The sequence below is a fragment of the Gopherus flavomarginatus genome, chromosome 5, assembly GCF_025201925.1.
Source record: "Gopherus flavomarginatus isolate rGopFla2 chromosome 5, rGopFla2.mat.asm, whole genome shotgun sequence".
Classification (NCBI taxonomy): Eukaryota; Metazoa; Chordata; order Testudines; family Testudinidae; genus Gopherus; species Gopherus flavomarginatus.
The window spans coordinates 73,073,059-73,096,862 of NC_066621.1; the positions used below are offsets into that span (position 1 = coordinate 73,073,059).

The 23,804-nt window shown below is 40.3% G+C and overlaps 1 protein-coding gene across 7 annotated transcripts in view; it reads right to left on the bottom strand.

Annotated features, from left to right (window-relative positions):
* The window catches only part of NELL1 (neural EGFL like 1), a 452,170-nt gene that overhangs the window by 212,994 nt on the left and 215,372 nt on the right, over window positions 1-23,804 (bottom strand). For 6 of the 7 annotated variants that reach the window (XM_050955301.1, XM_050955303.1, XM_050955298.1 and 3 more), the window contains one exon: window positions 4,646-4,768. The exons of the other annotated variant lie outside the window; for it this stretch is intronic. In XM_050955301.1, coding sequence (XP_050811258.1) covers window positions 4,646-4,768 — 123 coding nt within the window. The remainder of the gene's footprint in view (window positions 1-4,645; window positions 4,769-23,804) is intronic. 7 annotated transcript variants of the gene reach the window in all.

Here is a 23,804-nt window from a genome sequence, read left to right on the forward strand (position 1 = left end):
TAGTGGGGTAGAGGTCTATGAGTCAACAGTGTAACACTGTTGCAAAAACAGCAAACATCATTCTTGGGTGTATTAACAGGAGTGTTGTAAGCAACACATGAGAAATAATTATTCCACTCTACTCTGCATTGATTAGGCCTCGATTGAAGTATTATGTCCAGCTCTGGGCATCACATTTCAGGAAAGATGTGGACAAACTGGAGAAAGTCCAGAGAAGAACAACAAAAATTATTAAAGATCTAGAAAACATGACCTATGAGGGAAGACTGAAAATATTGGGTTTGTTTAGTCTGGAGAAGAGAAGACTGAGGAAGGACACAACAGTTTTCATGTATATAAAATGTTGTTACAAGAGGAGAGAGAAAAATTGTTCTCCTTAACCTCTGAGGATAGGACAAGAAGCAATGAGCTTAAATTGCAGCAAAGCCAGTTTAGGTCGGACATTAAGAAAAACTTCCTTACAGTCAGGATGCTTAAACACTTGAATAAATTGCCTAGGGGGTTGTGCAATCTCTGTCACTGGTGATTTTTAAGAGAAGGTTAGACAAACACCTGTCAGGGATAGTCTAGATAATACTTAGTCGTACCTGAATGCAGGGGACTGGACTAGAAGACCTCTCAAGGTCCCTTCCAATCCTACAGTTCTATGATTCTCCATCCTCTACCCTCAACTTTTCCATTTTCTTGAGACTCTCTATTACTAAACCACTTTACTTTGCATTCTGTCTTTGTAAATTAATTGGCTTTGTGCTACAGCATTAAGTCCTCTCCTGAAGTCTAGCTGATTTGCTTTACAGCCATGATTTCATCCTGAACTACTAATTCCACAGTGTATTCAAGTCATTCAAGCAAACTTGCTTGGTATGAGTTTCCTTTATGTATCTGTGCTAGTTTCTATTTTCTGAACTGTAGTATATAATATTACACATTCTTGTTCCTTATCAATCTTGCCAACATTTTCTTTGTAGCTAAAAGCAACTTTATAGGTATATAATCTATATTATATTAGCCACATTCCAGTCCTCTGTCTTTGGCGCTATAAATACTTTTGCCACAGGCTTTCCCATTTTCCTTGTTACTGCCTGAAAAGTCCCAGGATGTAATTTATCTGGCTCTGCACCTGGTATTTTGTCAAGTTTATTATTTGCTGCGATACTGTATCACACAACCTTGCCATTCTGCTTCACCTCAACCTTCTTTTCCCATCTCTCCCCCAACAAGATGTTCATCTCTGCAATGTTATAGTCCACGTTTACATTGAGACCAAGAATTTGTTTATGCCCACAGCAAATAATGGTCACATTTGTCTTTACCGTTCTACACTTGCCCAGCAGTGACCTTCCTGTCTCTTTGTATTTATAAAGGTTTACCTTTGTTCATCTTCAGGTCTCTTGCTATTTTCATGTCAATTAAACTTAAGTAGTACATATTTTTGTGTGTTAAATTTTTTTTAAACAGACATGCATTTTGATTTTGTCTGCATCCTTTTACACCATTCTTCTAACTGATTATTTCCATGTCCACTTTGACAGCATCTTGTCTTTAATTACATTCTAAAATTCTCTAGTCCACTTTATTTATGAAGTAGACACAATCCTTTGTGAATGAAATAAATTTTCCTACTTGCTGCCTGTTACTGTGTACTTTTATTAAAGATTCTGTTTTCCTCTTCCTAATATTTTTATTCATAAATCAAAAGAGATTGTATCTCTACTTCCCAGATTCTCTCTATTTTCCTCTTTACCTGACTATTTCTCTCTCTCTCACCCCTTCCCCCAGCCCCAGAGTGTTAGTTCGGTGTCCTGAACAAACTCCTATCAGGCTACTCCAAAGCTCTCAATGCCTACTCCAAAGCTCTCAATGTAGTTTCATTTGGGGCCATTATCCCCCTATACTTGCTATCCTAAAATATTAAGAATAATATTCTACATTTCTATGCAGCCTTCCAAAGATTGCTGAGTTTATTTATTAAGCCTCACAACATGGTTTTTATCATCCACATTTTACTTATACTGAAAATAAGGTACAGAGTGGCCATGTGACTTACCCAAGGCAATGTGGGAAGTATGTGGCAGAACCAGGAATAGACTCCCACTCCTGTGCTTTGGCTACAAAATCATCCTTTCCCTGTTGGTATGTGGTGTTGCTATGTGATGACAATAAACTGCCTTGTTCCACCCCAGAGGTGGAGCACGCAGTAGTGGCTGAAATGATTGTTGTGTATATACCATTTGTAAAAGTTTATAAAACACTTCGAGACCATTCAAGTAAATTATGATATGGGCCAGATCCTCAGCTACTGTTATCCTCAGCTTTGCTCCTTTGACTTGACTGGTGTTATGGAATTTTACTACTAAGCAATCTGGCCCATTATTTTACAGCCTCTCTGTTTACTGATTACCAAGTCTCTTACCACTCGAGTACCATCTAAATCAGGAGTCGGCAACCTTTCAGAAGTGGTGTGCCAAGTCTTAATTTATTCACTCTAATTTAAGGTTTGGCGTGCCAGTAAAACATTTTAACGTTTTTAGAAGGTCTTTCTATAAGACTATAATATATAACAAAACTATTTGTTGTATGTAAAGTAAATATGGTTTTTAAATTGTTTAAGAAGCTTCATTTAAAATTACATTAAAATGCAGAGCCCCCAGACCGGTGGCAAAGACCCAGGCAGTGAGAGTGCCACTGAAAATCAGCTTGTGTGCCGCCTTTGGCACGTGTGCCATAAGTTGCCTACCCCGATCTAAATTATCCATAGCTCCTCCTGTAGTGAGAGAAGAATTTCTCCATAGCTTCCCATTAAGGGGCTTCTTCCCATCTGGAATATTAGAGAATATAACTCACTTTTTCAAGCTCCAAAAATTTTCAACGTGGGTTCTGTAGATATATTTCCCAGTTGGGATGTAAACAACCACAAAATTCCACAGCTCTGTTTTTTGCATTTCCATGTTCCACTTTTTAAAAAGGCAGTTATATCTTTATTCAATTGTGTAATTCTAGGCATGTCGAGAACAAAGCTGGGAGAATATTTGAAAATGAAATGGAAATTCATCTGCTTTGGGATTTCATTTCAAGCTTGAATCTCAGCACAAGTTCATTAAAAGAGTTTTTTTTTAAAAAAAAAAAAAGAACCCTGAGTATTTTCCTATTAAACTACTAGTTTAAACTAAAGGGTGCTGGATGAGTTTTGCTTCAAGTTTTTTCAGCCCTTTCAACCTGAACCTCAAAGTAAAACCAGCAAAGTAAAACCAAAAAAATGTCCTGTTTGAGTCAATCAAAAATGTCCTTGTTGCACACAGCAGAGTCAAGAGTTGTCCCACACCGTATACTCTACAGGGGAAAAAAGCCACTGTCAAACTTAGAGAGCATATTCATTCACCCCTGCTTGAAACTTTATTTGGAAATGTTGTAATTTACAATCTCTGCAAGCAAGAACTGGGAAAATACTGGGCAAAACTGATTCTTGGTGTGACTTCTTTGACTTCTATAGGATCAATCTGGACTATTGTCTTCATTACAGTCTCATTTTTGCAGTCCCTGATATATTCATTTAGAAACCATTTTATTTTTTCTAAATATGTTGACATTATTGTACATTCCAGAGAGTTAGTCAGATGGAGAGATTATCACATGATACATGTTACTTTGATACCTGATAGACTGTGGAAACCTTGGTGAAGAATTTAAGCTCAAAGTAGTGGTTCACCATCCATCACTTCAAGACAATATCACCAATTCATAAACACTGAAAGAAAGCTAATATTTCTCCCCAAATCTAAGTGCATATGAATGTTTTCTGGATGGACTATTACTTTACATTAGCAGTAGTTTTCAACAAATTAGCCATTATGGCAATAGTGTTTTGGAAGCCAGGAATTGTAGAATCAGCGATGGAGCAATTAATAGCATTTTATGAGACAAGGTAATTCCTAAAACACAACAACAACAGGCATTGCAGGCACAATTCAATGACATTTCCAAGTTGCAGTCATTAGTGAGCCAGCTGGTTGATGGTGTATATTTCCTCTTCTATCTTTATGAAACAGTTTAATCTTTCTTTCTTAACAAAAAAAAAAAAGACCAACAAAAACTGCCATTTTACAGCAAGATGGACTGATTCCAGGTATTCATGGTCTAAGCTACAGTGAAATCTACCAAATACAGATCTTCACTTTATAGGTGTGCTGTTAATTAAAACACATCATGGACAAAAACATCCCTATCAATCACTTCTATAACGTTAATAGCCCATGGCATTGCTACATGATGCTACAAAATTATACCAGTTTAAAGGCTACATGAACCTAGTTTAAAACATGGAGGTGGTAACTTGTGACATATCTGACACTAACTCAGTTTAAGACACAAAACACAATTTAAAAGCTGCATGAAACAGACTTAAATTACAACTTTAAATGGCAATAAACTTGAAGGGTTTTTCAAAAACAATTTAAAAATACTGTCCTATGATAGGAGGTTATTCACAAATCAATTATCTCTATCCATACTACAATTGCCAGGTGATAATTCAGACAATGAATCTTTGACAGAGCCCAGCATCACGAGTTACCAGAACTTAGGTGACTGTCAAAAAATATTAATAGAGTCTGTGGCTTTTCTCAAGTTCCTAGAGTAACAGACCTACCTCGACAGATGGTCCCATTCCCCACATATCCAGGTTTGCAGGTGCAGCTATATCCCCTGACAGTGTTAGTACAGATTGCATTCGCATCACAGTTGTGCTGTCCGCTGCCACATTCATCATGCTCTACCAGAAAAAAAAATACAAGAGAGAAAAAGATCTGTTTTTCAGTTTGCTGATCTGACATTTGAAAACTGAGTTAGAACTAACATTAAGGCTGCCACAATGGCTGAACACAGCAGGGTTTCAAATGTAAGAGCCTAATATGGACTGCTTCAATTCCAGGACATAATGACATATTCATTGCAGGAGCAGCTTGTTTATTCAGACTGAAGAGGAGAAAACTATCTGGGAAGACTACACAGCGCTGCTACCATAATAGTCACAGGAAGATTATCACTGCAGCATCTCGGATGTGATAAGCCTCACCATCACTGCCCACTACCAAGTGTGGGGAATATAAATACAAGATAAGTGTTTATAGTGAGGCGCATTGACAGCATAGTTTTAAAGGTCCAACAGCACTTCCATTACAATCATTCACATGCACAAATGCATGCTGTGCTAAAGCTTGGCATAAAATATAAAATAATAATATTCTGCAGTTCTAAGGCAACTTTAAGACCAAGTGTTCTCAAAGCACCTTCCAGAATTATTAGTCTTGTGTTACTCTCATTACCCAAGCTGCCAACAGGGCTGAAAGGCCTGCAACCTACTCTCCCCTCCCTTCCATTTCCTCCACCCCATCCACATGCGTGATGCTGCAGTCCGCTCCAGCAAAGCACCAGTTTAAGGTTGCCAGCAACCTTGCCCCTGAAGCCTCTCGCCTCTCATATAGTTCAGCCAGCTCCTCCCTCTGCATATGTGGCAGGAGTTGGAGGGAGGGGAAGAAAGAAGAGCTGCTGACGCATCATCCCAGAAGAAATATAATGGTGATGCTTTGCCTGCCTCTTGCATGTTTTAAAAGGATGGTGATTTAATGTTAACTGAAGTTAATTTGTTAACTCTTTCTTTATGAAAAGGAATCACAGTGCAGTGATGCTTCCAGAAAGCACAGCTATGGGTGCAAGAAAATGGGTGTAATTAAAAAGCAGAAATTGAAATGCTTCTTGCTAGTGTTTGTCTTTATTGTTGCTAATACAAAAGTCAAGTTAGTCTTTATAACCTTCTCTTAATGGACACTCGTAGCTGAAAGGTACTCTCTAATGGGAAAAGGGTTATGCCTTATAAACAGACTCTCCCAAATTCCAGGTTGACACTGTACTTCAGGATAATTCAAACTGTCTGAGTGACGGATTGCAAGGGCTCTGCTAGAATTAATGTTCTTGAAAGAGCATAAATATGTCTTTGCACATTATCTATTGAGTATATAATGTTTCCAAACACATTCGATAGCTAAGTTATATGGGATTTACATAATTTTTCAAAGGAGTATCAGAGATATTTTGCTCTTTCCTTCTCACTTTTTTAAAATAAGAAATTCATAGATAAAAAAATATATCTAGCTTCAGCTGATAAATTCAGACTTATGTTTATGCTCTTCAGTTTATGCTGGTCCCTTGCTCTGTTGCAGAATTCACTTTAGCTACTCTCTACTTTTCAGACCCTTAGATATTCTGAGTGTTAGGCTCCTTCCTGGGCACTACAAACTCTTCTTCCTGAACTCAAAGGGAACTATGCAGCAGCCTAGCTTTTGCAACTCCTACCTAGATTAAGAAAAGCACCACACACAGCTCAGCCCATTGTGGCAGACTAAGGAGAAGTTTTTATAGTGGTAACCCTCTGACCACCACCGGAGGTGATTAGCCCATTCTATTCTTAAAACATATTTTCTTTTAAAAATAACATTTCGCCCTAAATCTCACTATAGAGGAAAGTTGGTGTAGTAATTGATCTGTATTTCAGTAGCGCCAGAAACATGGGGGGGGGGGTGGATGGAGGGCCCATTGTGCTGGGCACTATACACACGCATAATAAAATCAACCCTGCCCTAAAGAACTGACAATCTGTTTAGATTCCCTCAACATTTACAGCAAAAACAATATCCCATCTTAAGGGAAAAACTTGCGTTTGCCAAAACATACAAAACCTTAACCCCTTCGGAGCTCTTCCCAGGTGTTTACAACAATAGGGGGTCTAACGTAGACAAGGTTCCATACTTGCAGCCTTTTTTAACATTGATGTCAATTAGATCTGTTTGGAGAAATGTAATGGGCACGGTGTTAACAATCGTTCTGGCCATGGGAAACTGCCCTATACAAGAGAACCCAGTGTTGCTAACACCAGTACAACTAAGGGATCCCTGTCCATGCAAGAATTTCCAAAACTGAGAACTATGGGCCAGCTGCAATGGTGGGATTTTTTTTTTAATTTCCCTAGTGTAGACAAGTCTATAGAAAAGTTAGCTACAGCCCTAGCGAGAATGAGTCAGCATTGATCTTCTGTCAGGTTAACAAAAGTCTTTTATTTCAAAACACATTAACCTGTGAGAAAAGGAAAAAGGCTTATTACTCTGTCAGTATCCTACTTTGGTTGTGTTTCCTTTGTCCTTTAAAGATTTCACCAAAGAGCAGCGTTATTTTTTTTTAAAAATAGCATTTCTGAGAAATTCCCTTAAGGCCTCACCTTGGCATGATTCATAATGTGTATTAGCAAAACTCTCTAGTGCTTAGTTGTAGCCCGAAAACCTACACCAGTGTCTATAGAAAGTGAAATCAATCTACAGAGGGAATTTCAAAGAAGCAGAACAGAAGACAAATCAGACTGACCAGGATTAGCACTGCTACTCTCGCAAGAAATTGCTATGATATTTTTAATTCTTGCAAGTGTTTTGCGACAAATGGCTCAGTTTGGCAATTCATTCAAAAGACACTTCCTCCAGTAGCATGGGGCAATTAACACCATGCTGAATCATTGGCTCAGTGAGGTCAGTGGGATTCAGAGTCAGAAGGGGAGAATTACAAGACAAGATGGCAACCCAAGATGGAATGTGAAGAATCTGAAAAAGAAAAAGAAATTAAAAAGAAAACAAAAGATCTGAGGTAAGAGAATTTGGAGTCACTACTTGTTGAGAGCATGTCTTATTTTGGCAATTACACTTTTAGCTGGAACCCAGAAGTGCAGAAAGGGGCATGTAAAAATAAAAAAATATATAATCTCAAAAAGTGGATTTTCAGGGTAGGTACAGGGATCGTATATGTGGGGTGGTGGTCACTATTTTACCTAACTGGTTTCATCTATCCCTGATTTACTATACAATATTGACAAAAGTTGAAGTTTGTGAAAGAGCTAGCAGCAGACAAAGGGTGTGTCTATACTACAATTAAAAACTCCATAGTTGACCTGGGTTTGGGTTAGGGGCTATTTAACTGCAGTTTAGACTTCGGCGCTCAGGCCACAGCCCAAGCTCTGGGACCCTCCCACCTCGGAGGGTCCTAGAGTCCACACTCCAACCCAAACCCAGAAATCTACACTGCTATTAAACAGTCCTGCAGTTTGAGCCCTGAGAGCCCGAGCCCAAGTCCACTGACACAGGCCAGCCGGGGCTGCCTAATAGCAGTGTAGACATACCCAATCGGAGCATGGATGGCTTACTGGGAACAGAGATGAGAGATGTGATTTACTGATTTCCTAAATTTAAGTCATTCCCTGGAGTATTAACATACATTTCAAGAAACAGTAACCATTCAAGAGCAATAATAGTTATTATAATAATACTTCCTCCTTATAGACATGTTAATTTCTTTATTAAATCCTTGGAGGTTGTATTTTCAGGTCTTATATATCTTGTATCTAAATAATATATTAACCTATAATGGGGAAGAAATGTGGCCTAGTAGTTCTGGAGTCAGGTGATCTGGATTACATTCTCACCTGTGCTAGAGGCTTGCCTCATTTTTTCCTTCCGTAAAATGGGGATACTACTACTAAACTCATAGAAATGTTCTGAGGATTAACTAACAATAGTAAACTGTTTTGAAATGCTCACATGTAAGATACTGTAGATGATTAGAGTATTCTTATTATTACTTTATTGGTATAAATCTGAGAATCGAGTGTTTGCTGCTGGCTTATCTTTTGCCTTTTTACTTCTTCCTTGTTGTATCACTAAGCACAAAGAACACCTCACATTTCCCTTCTGCCTATCCAGCCAGCCACAACCAAAATCGACAAACTAATAATTTATTACTAAGCTATTTGTTGTCAGTAAAAGTTTCCTAGAATTTTCAAAACCTTTCATGACCTTTCCCAAAATCCACAAGAGGATTATTTTACAAGCACAGTATTTTCTCAGTTCATATTTGTAGCAGGATAGTTTGCGAAGAAAAGATAAGAACGCATATTCTCCTCTTGGCCATTGGCTAGGGATGCACTCTTGCTTTCATGTATGCTTGAAAAATTACTTCCAAGAAACTAGACTTATTTTACAAAAATATTTCTGAGGAAGAATGTTCCCCTTCCTGCCTTTGTTGTTCCCAAAGTCAAAGCCCACTGTATACCCATAAAGTGAGTAAAATCCCCACAGAAAACTTGCATTTGAAAATGCTGTCACTGGAAAGTCAGCCCCAGTTAACGACCTGCCTCAGGCAACAGAGAGAGCATAAACCTGAACAGAAATCTACAACGATAACACTATGGGTTTGGGAAAACTAAAGTTGTTTATGTACCATTAGAGATATACAATGCTATGCACAGTAATTACAGATCTCTGCTGTAGATACCTAATGAAATTAACTGTTTATCTTGATTATTAGAACACTTTGGTGTATCTTCTAACAAGTAATCCAAGAAGAAAATCTTATTTTTCAACACTGCATGCCCTTATATAAATAATAATCATATAAAAAGCAAAATTAATCCACCAATAGTTAGCTTCAAGTAGATAGCAAGTTGAATATGACATTTAGACTCGAAGAAAGTAGTACTACATCTTACACAGTAGCTCAAAACAGCTTAAGCATTTAAGAATTGATTTAAGATAAGTTGTGTTTGTCTGGTACCACTGAAAGAATACAAATGGGAAGCTGAGGGGCACATGAAGTGTCAACCCTTTCCCTGAGCTCCAAGGAAGAGCTAGCCATAATGTGGAGGGAGAGTACAGGCCCTGTCTCTTGTTAGCACCCCAACCACACTAGATGCCTGGAAAGGCAAAGAGACAGGTAATCCCCAATCACCATGGCATAGTTGGCCAGCCATGGAGCCAAAGATGATGCAACTGCCATATGAGAGTGCAACCCTTTGGAGGAATTCTGACCGAGCCTGGATAGATCGGATAGCTAAATATACACCACATAGGTCACCACAATTCCACATACTCAACAAGTATATTCTACAACCAGTCACATAAAAATCACCCATTGTGCAAATGTGCATTAAAAAATAAATGAGTGAGATTTGAGGCAGCGGGCAGCTATGGTCCAGACAGTAGAACTAAACCCTACAGGTAAGTGTTGTCATTAATACATCTCATCAGAGAAGTTCACTATGACAGATGGAACATCTAATATTAGTTAATGACAGCAATATGTCCCACAATGCCCTCTTGGGCATATCAGAGTTTGGAGTCTTTTCCTGTGGACTCACATATTTAGATTTTAAACAGATCTTTAGCATTTTTTCAAAACACAGGAAACTTCATGTGAATTAGGGTAAAGTGTTTGTAGGTGACAGCAATGCAGTATTTTGCATACATCAAAGAATTATCTGCTCCAACTGAGTTTTCTTTTTCTTTCTCATAAATACACAACACTGTTGACAGCAAATAACACCAATGAAAATGTAAATTGGATAAGGCAAACAAAACCTAACAAAAACCAAAGAAGTCAGCAATATTAGGGCACCTATTTCCTTTTCACATCCCCCATCACTCAACTTTTCTGGCCTAATTTTGGTGAAAAGCTACAGAACTAGGTCCTCTCACTGAGGTGAATATTTTACCACTTGAAAAATGCCCTGTATATTATGCTGCATTCAGCTGGGGATGTGCAGTAAGAATACGAGGGGATTACATCCAAAGAAGCACATTATACAGAAATTCTTTTTCCAGAAGTATTTGTAGAGTCAAGAGGCCCTTAGAAATAGATTTGGAAAATACCTGCAAAGTGAGAGATTATTCCAAGGATTTATCTCTTACTCTAAACATAAATATATGTGCATACATACATATATCTTCCTTCTACTCGTGAATTTATATGTGCTTGTGAAAGGTTCTATATGTTCTGAAGATTGACGTCCTCTATTTAGCCACATAACAGGGCAAGGTGGAAAGAAGCAGTGCAATCTTGCCCATGATGAGTTACTAATATGACCCAATCTGGACCCAGATGAACTAAATCTAACAGTGAAAGAGCAGTGGTGTTTCCCCACACTTATTCAAGTCAAGATACTTAATGCCAAGTTTAATGGTGATGTCAGTGGTGTGGACACATCCAGGAGGAACTGGACTGAGACTACCAACTCATTTCACACAGGTCACTTTACAGCCAGCAGATGGTAATGGGTTTTGCTCACCACTGTCTTGAACTGGGCTTTAACTGGTGACCTAGAGCAAAAAGCCTTTCTATCCCACTGCCAATGCCCTGAGCAATCCAGGCTCCCTCATTTTCCCTTAGCAACAAAAACAAAACAGATTTCAAATGTCAGTGTCCTTGCCTCACAATATGTGTAAATAGATCTCATTAACAATAATCACTGATGTAATATACCATAGTCTCAAGCTGGCGTAAATCCCAATAGCTCCATTGGCTCACTGTGTGCATAAACAGAGGTGAGAATAACCCGGCAAACAAAGTCATATATATTATTTTTATACCATGTAATAGCATAAGTACAAAATGTGATCTACATTTTCCCCAAGAGTTTCTATACTGTGCAAGATCCCAAACAATATTCTGTAACTGTGATCTTTGCCTTATACTTACATTCACTTAGCATATAGAATCCTACCATTCAGAGCATTCTGAGTTAAAATTTAATTTAAAAACTAGGTAAGGAATATGTCAGAAAAAGAAGCATTTACGATATCTTTTACTTTTTGTCTTCACAAAGCAATATAAATACAATTTACATTCTAAACTTCATACAAAAAACTATATCAATCACAGATTCCAAATTAAAAACCCTTATCCAGTTAATTTTAATAGTGCATTTTTGCCATTTCATATTTTGTTTTCAGTTCTACAAATAAGCGCAAAGCATAAAACTCAAATTTCTTATTTACCTGAAATAACTACTATACCAGATCTTCACACAAATACATTTTATTTCCTATCAATAACCATAAGCCATTTTGCTCTGAGCTTCTCATGAAATTGGCATCTTAATATATAGGACAGCGGTACATATCCTCAGGTTTGTCCTTATCACAGGGACAATCTTAAATCATACTCTGTGCCATGAAATCTGCTTTGCTGCACAACTTCATGAAAATTGCTAAAGGTGAGTAACCTCTTCTTCAGCAGTTATTTGACTTTCCATGCCAAAATTTCACCTTGTGTGTGTATTTTTACACAGAAGTCAAATACTGAACAGTGATGAGGAGAAACAGAGTTGTTTGTTGTTGTTTTTTTTGGGGGGGGGGCAGGGAATACTTCATTGTATCTGTTTGTACTTCATTCACCTACCGTATTATGGGTCAACTTGTGACCATTATTGGGCACCCTTACAGAGGAGAGAGCAGCCTCTGCAGAACTGCTATACCCCATCTGGTACAGATGGACAGAGTGTGAGGGCACACATAGACAGAGTGAGCAGAGGTGTGGCTGCATCCCTTTAAATTCATTGGTTAGTGAAGTAAACTGTGCCATGTCAAGGGCTGACACAGCTTGCTGACCCTCTGGGAGACTGAACTGTGACTGTTTGAGACATCATGTGGACTAGGAAAAGTAATTTTAGGACAGGCATATCTACTACAAGGCCTGGGTCACAATTCAGTCCACGGTCTCCTGCAAGGCATCTGCATAATGTCCCTTACACAGGGCTCAGAGTAACTCATCAATCTAGTACTAGGCAATTATTGTTCATTATGAATATATTTTACCAGATATTTTCGTATCACTATTTAAGTGCCAAATTTCCAAATATGGGCTTCTAAATTGTTTCCAAAACATCTGCTGCATCACTTGGCCCCTGAAAAATCCTAATTCATGCCTACAAATTGTGGCACCCATTATGTATGCACATTGATATTTATGTGCCATTATCCATTCTTTTTGAGCAAATGTCTGTTAATGTACACGAATTTGGATTCTGCGGGTACAATCAGCAAATACAAAATATTTTGATGTGTGCATATGGGGGGAAAGGGTGAGAGACATCAGAACGTGAGGGCCACACTTCTGAAAATTTGGCCTTCAGGATACTGTTAAATTTTGAGCACTAGGGGCCTGATTCAGAGTCCACTGAAGTCAGTGCAAAGATCTCCATTGACTACAATGGGCTTTGCTTCAAGCTCTAGCTAAAAGATAGAGTCAGGGTGGTGTAATTCATGTGCCACATTTTCTCATGTAGACTTTTTTTGCCCTTTTATTTCCCTTCTTTCTTAAAATACATTTGATTGATTTTCTCATCCTTTACCACTTTGTCCCACAAATGTGCTCCCAATCTTTTTATTAATATAGAAGAATAGCTACTGAGTTATTGGTGTTAACACTCATAGCATCAGTTTTCTTCTGACATTTAATGTGTATGATATGTTTACCAGTAACTGGTACAGTAACAGCACTGACATATTTAATGAAATTCTGAAATGAGCCCTTGGCAAGCGAATGTTCCTGTGGAGGAAATGTGCAAAAAAATTGAAAAATTCCTCAGTTTAAGTCAGATGCTCATCTTCGCTGGAGTTTTGGGGAAAATTTTGTGATTCAGACTTCGCAGGTTTTACAATAAATTTGGAGAATCCTCTCCAGTGCTTTATTGCTCCCTAATTTTAAAAAGCGACCTTGTGAAAAGATTTAGTGACAAAGACAACAGGGCTCTCATTAGAACTGGGCCCTCAATCAAGTGACTCTCCTCATTCTTAGGGTGCTAGAAATTAAATCTATTATAATTTCCAAACAGGGCTGAAAAAACCAAACCTTAGCATATTTCTATGTAAGAAAACTAAGCCGTTCTCTCTCTGGAAGCCTAATTTTACACTTTGGGACACCAAAAGCTGTGTGAAATTGTGTGTGTGTTTGGATGATCAAATTCAACTCAGACCAGATCTACACTAAAAACATCTCCTGCTATCATAGTATCTGAGACAGTCTGTATTAAGGTGACCAGATAGCAGCTGTTAAAAAACAGGACAGAGGGTGGGGGTAATAGGTCCCTATATAAGAAAATTCCCAAAAAATGGGACTGTCCCTATAAAAATGGGACATCTCGTCACCCTAGTCTGTATCCCTATACTCACCCTCTTTACAATACTATAATGAATTTTGTACAATGTATACCTTCTGAAGTATCATTTGAAAACTCAATTTGATGATCATTATTGTCCTGATAAAATATGCGTGGCAACATTGTTAAATTCTACTGTAAGACATTGCTGAGACATGCTCAAGTTTAGAAAAGCAGACACAAACCAGTTCCTCAGAGACAAAAGGCAAACTGATGCCTCAACCAGGTGTCAATAAAGTCAAATGGACGATCAACCCAGTTAAGAAGACATTCTTTGGCAGGAAAAAGTTGTGACCAAGAAATTTACATCTTGGCAATGAACAGCTGGAAGTTCCCGTCTCCACAGACTGGCTGTCTCCTGAACCTCAGCTAGAGATGATTTTCAAAGGGGAAAAAAGAGCTCTAAAAAAGGATAATGGAAGCCCCCAAATACATCTCTCTCCATCTCTACTCACGGCATCAACGCCACCTTAAGGACAAGGAAATTACATTGAACTGGGGGAAAGAGATCCTGGCTGGAAGGATTCCAGACAGTAAGACTGTTAGTGCACGTAGTGAGAGAGGCTCTTTGCTTTGAATTCACTTAGCTTGTTAAGTTAGGTGTTAGTTGCATTTTACCTTTTTTTTCTGTAACTAAGCCTGACTTTATGCATCTTTACTTGCAGGGCTGGTGCAAGGACGTTTCGCACCCTAGGCAAAACTTCCACTTTGCGCTCCCCCTCCGTGCCCTCCCCCACCCAGAGGCACCCCCAACCCCACTGCAGCTACCCTCCTCCACCCTGAGGTGCCTCCCTTGCGGCAGCTCCCCACTTCCACCCTCCGCCCTGAGGCACCCCGCCCCAACTCACCCCTGCTCCGTGCATGAGTACCCCTAGCGCACCGTGGTTGCTTCACTTCTCCTGCCCCCTGATTGGCGCCGCAAGCCTGGGAGGCGGGAGAAGTGAAGCAGCCACAGCATGCTCAGGGAGGAGGCGGGGCAGGGGTGAGTTGGGGAGGGGAGTTCCCCTGCATGCTGCCCTCCCCCACACTTGTTGCTGGTGGCTCTCCCCACGCTCCCCTGGCCCAGCTCCCTCCGCCTAAATGCTGGTGGCGACCAGGGCAGCTGAAGATCTGGCCACCGCAGTCGCTGCCAAAGAAAATGGAGCCCCCCAAATCCCAGCGCCCTAGGCAACCGCCTAGGTCGCCTAAATGGTTGCACTAGCCCTGTTCACTTGTAATCACTTAAAATCTATCTTGCTGTAGTTAATCAGCTTGTTTTATTGTTTTATGTAAGCCAGAGGGTGTTTGGATTGAAGTGTACAGGCAGTTAAACTGGCAAAAAAGGTCATGTTACCATTATAGCTTACTTCATTTGGGAAATTGGTATAAGCCATATCGAAAAGACACTCTCCTTTTCTATTAGGGAGGTTTGCCAGTACAGCTATACCAGCAAACACTTTCTGGTGTACACCTGCCCTCAGTAAAGGAGAGGGCTGCCAGGTAGCTTCAGACCTGCAGAGCTTAATGCTGAGCTATATGGCACTTAGGTGCTACGTAGGCACCTAGATCAAGCCCTTCAGAATTTAGAAGCTAAAGCTCCAGAGGAATTCCTAAACTTCACAAGAACTGAGCTACAGAAGAGCTGCCAGTCCTGGACTGAAGCTCTGCTTCTGCAAATCTTTGCTCTACAAACAGTGCAACCCTGGGGACTTTAACTTGGTCAAGAGTTGTAGTTAATCTCAGTTCAGTAAATGGGGTTTACACTGTAGTAAGAGATATCAATGATCTACCACAAAGTTACCAAGGGACAAAACAAAACAAAAAACTGCCAAAAGTTTAACAATGGAAAGAGGGTAAACATCCACAGTGCTGAATATTGTATGACTATGCTACAGTCTGATGAGATTTAAAACATGAAGATTTAAGAATAATTGGTATCAATTTCTGGAAGTTTACAACTAATATTTCTTATTAATTTGCTTGGTAATTTCATACTTTTAGATAACCAGATACATTCTGTAGCCTTTGTGTATGATATGTTATGGCTGTGTTGTACAATGGCTAGAGGACAAGTCTGGAAGTCAAGAGATTCCACTCTTCTCTTTTGTGATCTTGCGAAAGTCACTATATCCTACATGTATTTCATTTGCACTGTGAGTAAAGCAGAAATAATTATGCTTACCATCTTTGGTAAAGGCTTTGAGATAGATGGAATGTTCCCATCCATAGAAGTGCTAAGTATTATTATATTCATTTTTAGCACAGCTGGTTTTGGAGATAATATTTAGAAAGTAAACTCCCCCTCCTCTACAAATCATTTGGTTAATCAGTATACAAGGAGGTGGACAAATCATTCCCTATGGGCTATAGTCTGATCACATTAAGGTCAATGAAAGTTTTGCAACTGACTTCAGTGGAATCAGGAATTAGCCCTACAAAATTTTTTTCCCAAAAACATAGAACCACAAACTACTGAATTGTGATTATCCCGAAAGCACAGCCTGTCTGCATTTTTTGTGTAATTATTACTTTTTTTATTGTGAAAGTGGAATAATGAGTCTTGTAGAGAGAACAATCTAAGTCACATCTGCATTTAATTTACAGCTTGGGTAGGTGTACACATGCCCACTTTGATCAAGCTAGCGCATTAGCATGGATGGTGGGATGGGCTACCCACCACAGTAAGGACTGTACTGGGGCCAGCTAGCCCCTCCCACTGGCTGGCCATCATGGCTATGCTTCTACTTTTACTGTGCCAGCACAATCAAAGCTAGCATACATACAGCTACCCCCCCCCCAAAGTTGAATGTAAATATACCCTGAGTCTTGGAATTCAGTTTAACATACTAAACAGGAGAGCAAGTGCATAGTTCCAGCTATATAAGCCAGTTGTCAGCTAAAGGAATTGTACTAATCAAAATCAAGGTAAAGAAGAGGACAGGACTATGAAGGTCTTGCCTGCCTTAATCACGGAAAAACTAATACATAAAATCTTTTCTCCTCACAATACCTAAACAGTTATCAGCATGAGGAAGTAGAAAGCAAGATTCTGATGAAAATCATGTCAGACATACTGTAAATTTAAACACTGAGGAGAAACAGGTGCAACTAGTAAATCAGAGGTAATGACGCAATTCAGCAAACTGAGAATGTGTCTTCCAATTACAACTGCCTAATTCACACATTACAGAAATGTGTCTATTACCATTATGTTTTACGAAATCATTTTATTTTGACCATGTATTGTAAAAATATACTTCAAAGCAAAGTAAAGGGTAATATGAAATAAGCTTTACCTATTATGGAGTCGCTAGTTGCAATACCATCATTAAGATTGAGCCAGAAGTTTTCAGTTTAACAGGAGCTTTAAACCTTTATTTAGTAGAAATCTCAAGAGATAAAAGTGAAACACACAGCATAAACTTTGACACATTTTGCATGGTGATCTGATGAAAATTGAGTTAATAAGAGTTCTTAAAAAAAAGGACCCCGCCACCTTTAGTTTTTCACTCCATTGTCTCATAGCATCACTCCATAAGGCTTTCACTTCTACCTGAACCAAACTTCAAAAAGCAGCATATACCCCAACTTCATCAAATTTGCACTCTAGCTTAAGAGTAACAGCGACGTCTCAGCAATATTAAGACAGAATCATTTCCGAAAAATATGGAATGTGAGACAACCAGATGTGCCAGTCTGTGGATCTGAAAAGTATCTGAGATCACTGTTAAGGTTTTGTGTTAGAGTACAAGTCTGATGAACTCAGGCACGTATTACTTTTTGGTATCTGTTGGACTGAAAGCTTAGCAGAGTATTGGAGTGAGTGTTGACAGCATTGTGGGCAGTGTCAAAGTGGTAAAGATTGCAGAAGACTTTTCCCTTAACTGACCATTTCCATGCCTTTCAGGTTTCGAATTGGGGGGATGTGTCCCAATACAACCTTAAATGTCACTAAACATTTTGGTATCTTTTATATATATGCTTATAGTTAAGCATACAATTGAGTATTTTCCAGAAGAAGGATGAACTTCAGGATTTTAAATCCTTTCAGGAACTGGGTCATAACGTTGCCGCTTTTTGATAGTACAGGTGGACACAGAGAGAGACTTTTATATCTCTTTTATATCTTTTATTTTACATGCAGAATCTCTCATGTAAACTGGAGTTTGGCTGTGATACCTGGGCCAAGATTTTAAAAAGCAGGTTCCTAAAATTAGGCTTCTAGATCCATATAGTAACTCCTCACTTAAAGTCTTCCCGGTTAACGTTGTTTCATTATTATGTTGCTGATCAATTAGGGAACATGCTTGTTTAAAGTTGTGCAATGCTCCCTTATAACGTTGTTTGGCAGCTGCCCGCTTTGTCCACTGCTTGCAGGAAGAGCAGCCCCTTGCTGCTAGCTGGTGGGGGCTTGGTATCAGGGTGGACCGGCAGCCCCCTTATCAGCTACCCCCACCCCCGTTCCCGTAAGTTCCCTGTGCAGCAGCCACCCAGCAGGCTACCAATTGCTGGCAGTTCAGCTGTCCCTTCCCCCACTGCTAAGTGCTGCTCCTGCCCTCTGCCTTGGAGCTCCTCCCAGGAGCCTCCTGCTTGTTGTGAAGGGGAGGGGTGAAGTTAGGGGCTAATGTCAGGGTGTCCCCCTCCCCCTTACTCCTGCCCCCCACTTACCCCTTCTCCATATAGAGCAGGGTGGGTACAGGACAGGGCTCAGGACTGAGAGAGCTTGCTGGCCACAGCTGCTGTCTCAACTTCCTGATCTTTTTAAAGGCAATGTACTTAGAGTGGGGTCAGCATACTTAAAGGGGCAATGCATGTCTCTCTCTCTCCCCCCCCCCCACACACACAGGATGTGTCTCTCTCTCTCTGCCATGCTGTCTCCTCTCCTTCCATTCATGCTTCCTTGCAGAGTGTGAGGCTACATTAACAACAGTGTGTTAACCCTTGAGTGCTCAGCCAAGTGCTAGTTCATCATTTAGTAGTAAGGCATTCCCTGGGAAATATCCCACCCTCTTCCACCCTCTAACTTTGCCACCTCAACCAAGCTTCACAATCGTCATTGCTGTGTAACAGTATTAAACTGTTTGTTTAAAATTTATACTGTGTGTATGTATATATATAGTTTTTTGTCTGGTGAAAAAAAAGTCCCTGGAACCTAACACCCCCCGCCATTTACATCAATTAATTCTTACGGGGAAATTGATTTGTTTAACATCATTTCACTTCAAGTTGCATTTTTCAGGAACATAACCACAACATAAAGGAAGGAGTTACGGTTTTTAGGTGCCCAAAATTAAAAGTGGCCTGATTCTCAATAGTGCTCAGTACCAAGCTACTTCCACTGAGTTTAATTGGACAAGATGGGTGCTCAGCACTTTTGAAAAGAAGGCCTTTTATTTATTTAGGCTGGTTATTTACCTTAGCCTCGTTTAGCCTCACAGAAAATGACACTGAAATTTTAATGGCAGCAAGTGGTCAAATAATTTGACATCTCATTTAAAAGACTGCACCTCCAGCAACACATTTTCTCTTAATCCTATGCTGAGGAACAGGTTCAATATTGACTCATATGCAAAATATGACACCTAGTGAATCACTTAAAGCACCTATGTATTTTCTTGAAGATCTTCCATCCAAATACCAACCAGATTGGACTACGCTTAGCTCAGGCTGTGATGGAGTCATAGCTCATAAACTGTTTTGGCTGCAGCTACATAACATATTATATCAGTGAAATATTTAAAGTACACTGAAAGCTAGGTCAGACAGCATTATATGCTGTTTATTGCTCTAGCATTTGGGACTCACTTGCCACTAGATAATCACAGCACAAATGTATTCCATAAACTTATCACAACTAAAAAAAAAAATAAAAATAACCTAAATATCCAGACATATGATGCACTACATTGAAAAAATGCATGGTTGGTTGATGTTAATCCAAATAGGGAGATCATTTCTAAAGGATTTATACTCTGAATGCATGCAGGCAGCCATAGGGAAGCACTAACAAACCATGTTGCTAGCCAAGAAAAATAAGAATTTAAGCACAGGATTATGCAAGATGACAGCTGTAGAGAAGTGTCTTTTCTCCAGGAAAGCTTAGCACAGGAGTTTAGGAGGGATAGAGGCAATAACCTGAAATATCAAGTGGAGAAATCTAAGGACAGAGGTATAAGTGCATTGTGGATTTAAGGTAGGGGCCTTCAGGGAGGGAGGGAGTGGTTCACTTGCTGCCCTTTCTTTTCAGCACTACACACTGTCTGATTCATAAAATACTACCTGAAAATACCACTGTAGGCAGCCTTTGGAAAGGAGAAGATCATTAAAAAGGCAAGAAAAATGTAAGCACAAAAGAGAGACTACAAAAATCCATTTACAAAAGAGGATACAAGAAAAAATAATTCAAATTTACATTTTACATTTTAATTCTGTGCGTCTAGGAAGCCAGACAAGAGAAACTTTCACACAAATTCATTACAAGGCAAGAAGTGAAGAGAGGGTGAACGACTAAGTTTCTGGGAGTACAACGAAATACAAGGGAAGCCAGTAGTTTCAGGTAGTGGGATTAGAGTGTTTTATTTGAGAGAGCTGGAAGCCATAGGCCAAGAGAATAGAAAAGATGGAATCTGAAGAGCTGTGACCATGACTGAGAAGGAAGTACCTGCTTGCTCCTTGGAAGGGAGAGCAGTTTCTACAGCTGTGTAGCCAGAGAAGCCCAGTAAGCCGGCAGGTAGGTTTCTAATAAAAAATTACTACAAAATTTCCAGCTTTAATAAGTATCTTTATCTTTTAATACTATTTATATTTTCCATACATCTTGAACCCCCAAAATAATTTCAGGGGGAAGTTCTAACCACAGCCAACCATCTTCTGCAGGAAGGGAGCTGCCAGTGTGCAGCTCTCCCCATGCCATCAATTAAGTCTGTAGAGCAAACTGGCTAGAGAGGAGTAATGTCTCTGGGGATGACCTATGCACCACTTCGTATACAAGAAATGTTGAAATACAAGACAAAACTGTTATATTCTTGGGGGCAGACGGTTTAGGAAGAAATCACTTGAGGCCAGACAGCAGACAGCTAATAAAACTACCATTTATTTACAGACACAGAACTCACCTAACCGGCCGAAGCTGGCTGGGCTATCCCCTAATAATCTAACTCAGTTGCCACAGGAACAAAAACCATGACAACCAAATACACAACATAGTCCTCCCCCACAATAAGAACATCCCCTAAATAAAACACAAACTAGACTAGAGAAGGAGGGTAGACTGCCTCCATTCCCGGCTAACCCCTGGGGATTATTTTGCCCCATAACCGTGGATTCGCCCTAGCTAATAATCCAGCCGATGAGGAGGCCTTCTGTCTCTAGGTGGATTATGGTGAACTTCTGGTGTTGTTGCACCCGAAAGTACTATGGGCTCAGGGTCTACAGCACGAACGGGTGAGGAGGTGGTATCAGCTCGTGCTGGGCAAAGGGGTATCTCAGCCGCCGGCAGTAATGGAGGAGAACAGTCAGGAACAGATGATTCGTGATTCGGTGTCTCACCAGAAGAGGTGAAGTCAGACCACTCAAATGCAGATGTGTCCTGAGGACTGGCATCACCTGGCAATAGCTGATCTACATGTCTCTGCAGTCCGATCTGTGTAGGAAACAGATCCTGTTTGAGTGATGATCATGGCAGGGACCTATTTAGCTCTGGAAATATAATTCCGAGCCAAAACTGGCTGTCCAGAGCTAAAGGTTTGGTCTTTTGCTCTGGGTGCCCGTCTGATGACTTGATATTGCTGCTGATGTTGCACAATTTGTTGGGGTTCAGAAGGTTTCAGCAGATCAAAGCAAGTGCGCAGATGTTGTCCCATCATTAGAAAGGCTGGGGATACCTTGGTCGTAGCATGAGATGTGTTTCTGTAGGAAAGTAAGAGGTATCCAGACGCTTTTGAATGGTGTTGTCCCCTTGCTGATTTCAAAGCGTGTTTCATTGTCTGCACAAATCTTTCAGCTAATCCATTGGTGGATGGATGATATGGTGCTGAAGTGATGTGGTGTATCCCATTTGCCTTCGTAAAATTTTGAAACTCCTGAGAGACGAGCTGCGGTCCGTTGTCGCTCACAAACTGTTCTAGCAGACCGAAATGACTAAAGAGTCCCCTTAGTTTTTGGATAGTACTCTCTGCAGTAGTGGACTGCATTAGAGAGACTTCTGGCCATTTAGAATGGGCATCTATTGCCACCACGAACATGCTTCCTTCAAGGAGGCCAGCGAAGTCAACGTGAATACGTTCCCACGGGTTTTCAGGCCAGTCCCATGGGTGTAGGGGTGCCCACTGGGGTGCATTCCTCACACCCTGACATGACATACAAGCTTTTGCCTTCTCTTCAATAGCACTGTCCAATCCAGGCCACCAAAAATAGCTTCGTGCAATTTCCTTCATGCGCACTATTCCACAGTGACCGGAATGTAGCTGTTCTAACATCTGTGATCTCAGTGGTGGTGGAATAATGACACGTCTCCCCCACAACAAACAACCAGATTGGACTGATAACTCCGTCCTCTTTGAGATGTAGGTAACAAGGTCGGGTGAGACCGGAGAGGTTTGTCGAGATTTTCCATGCATCACCAGGTCCATAACTTGGGACAATACTGGGGCAACGCAAGTTGCCTTCTTTATCTGAGTAGCAGTGATGGGTGTATTCTCTACCTGTTCAAAAGTAGAATATTTCCTTTTGGCACTATCTTGATGTTTGACCGACAAAGGCAACCTTGAGAGGCATCTGCATTGCCGTGCAGAGTGGATTTCTGATATTTGATTTCATATGTGTGTGCTGAAAGTAACAACGCCCAACGTTGCATACAACTAGCAGCTAATGGGGGAATGCCTGTGTAGGGTCCAAAAACTGATGTCAGAGGTCGATGGTCTGTGAGAAGAGTAAAATTCCGCCCAAACAGGTACTGGTGAAACTTCCGAATTCCAAAAACAAAACAATTCCTAATACCTCACTTTCGATTTGGGCGTAGTTAGTTTCTGCTTTACTTAGAGTGTGTGAAGCAAAAGCAACAGGTCTCTCTTCTCTCGAAGGCATAATGTGTGACACGACTGCTCCCACTCCATAAGGGGAGGCATCGCAGGCCAATTGTAGGGGTAAGGATGGATCAAAGTGCATTAGAACTTCAGAACTTAGCAACGCATCCTTAGCTTTGTTAAATGCAACATCACAGGCTTCCAGGCCTTGTTCTGCCCAAGGAGCTCGTGAAGTGGTTTTAGCAGTGTTGCTAACTGCGAGATGAACTTTCCATAACAGTTCAGTAGTCCTAGAAATGAGCGCAGCTGGCTTACATTTCGAGGTGGAGGAGCCTCCACAATAGCCTTAACTTTTGCAGGGGCTTATGAAGACCCGCAGCATCAATGATATGTCCCAAATATTCAACAGAGGACTGGAAGAATTCACACTTGTCTTTGCGAACTCGTAGGCCATACTCTTCCAGTCTTTGTAGGGTAGCCTCTAAATTCTTTAAGTAATCCTCTTCATTCCTTCCAGTGACCAGGATATCATCCAGATAGCACTCAACTCCTGACAAGCCACACAAGATCTGCAGCCTATCCATTGAGCTCCACCTTAACATCAATAGTGCCAAACATGGGCACAGCTTCTCCCGTATACGTCTTCAGAACAGTTTTTGTTGCCTTAAGAAGAAGATGCTGTAGCTTTTCTTTATACACAGTCGCGGAGACCAGCGAGACGGCTGCACCGGTGTCCAGTTCCATGCGTATAGGTCTGCCATCCAACAATGGGGTTACCC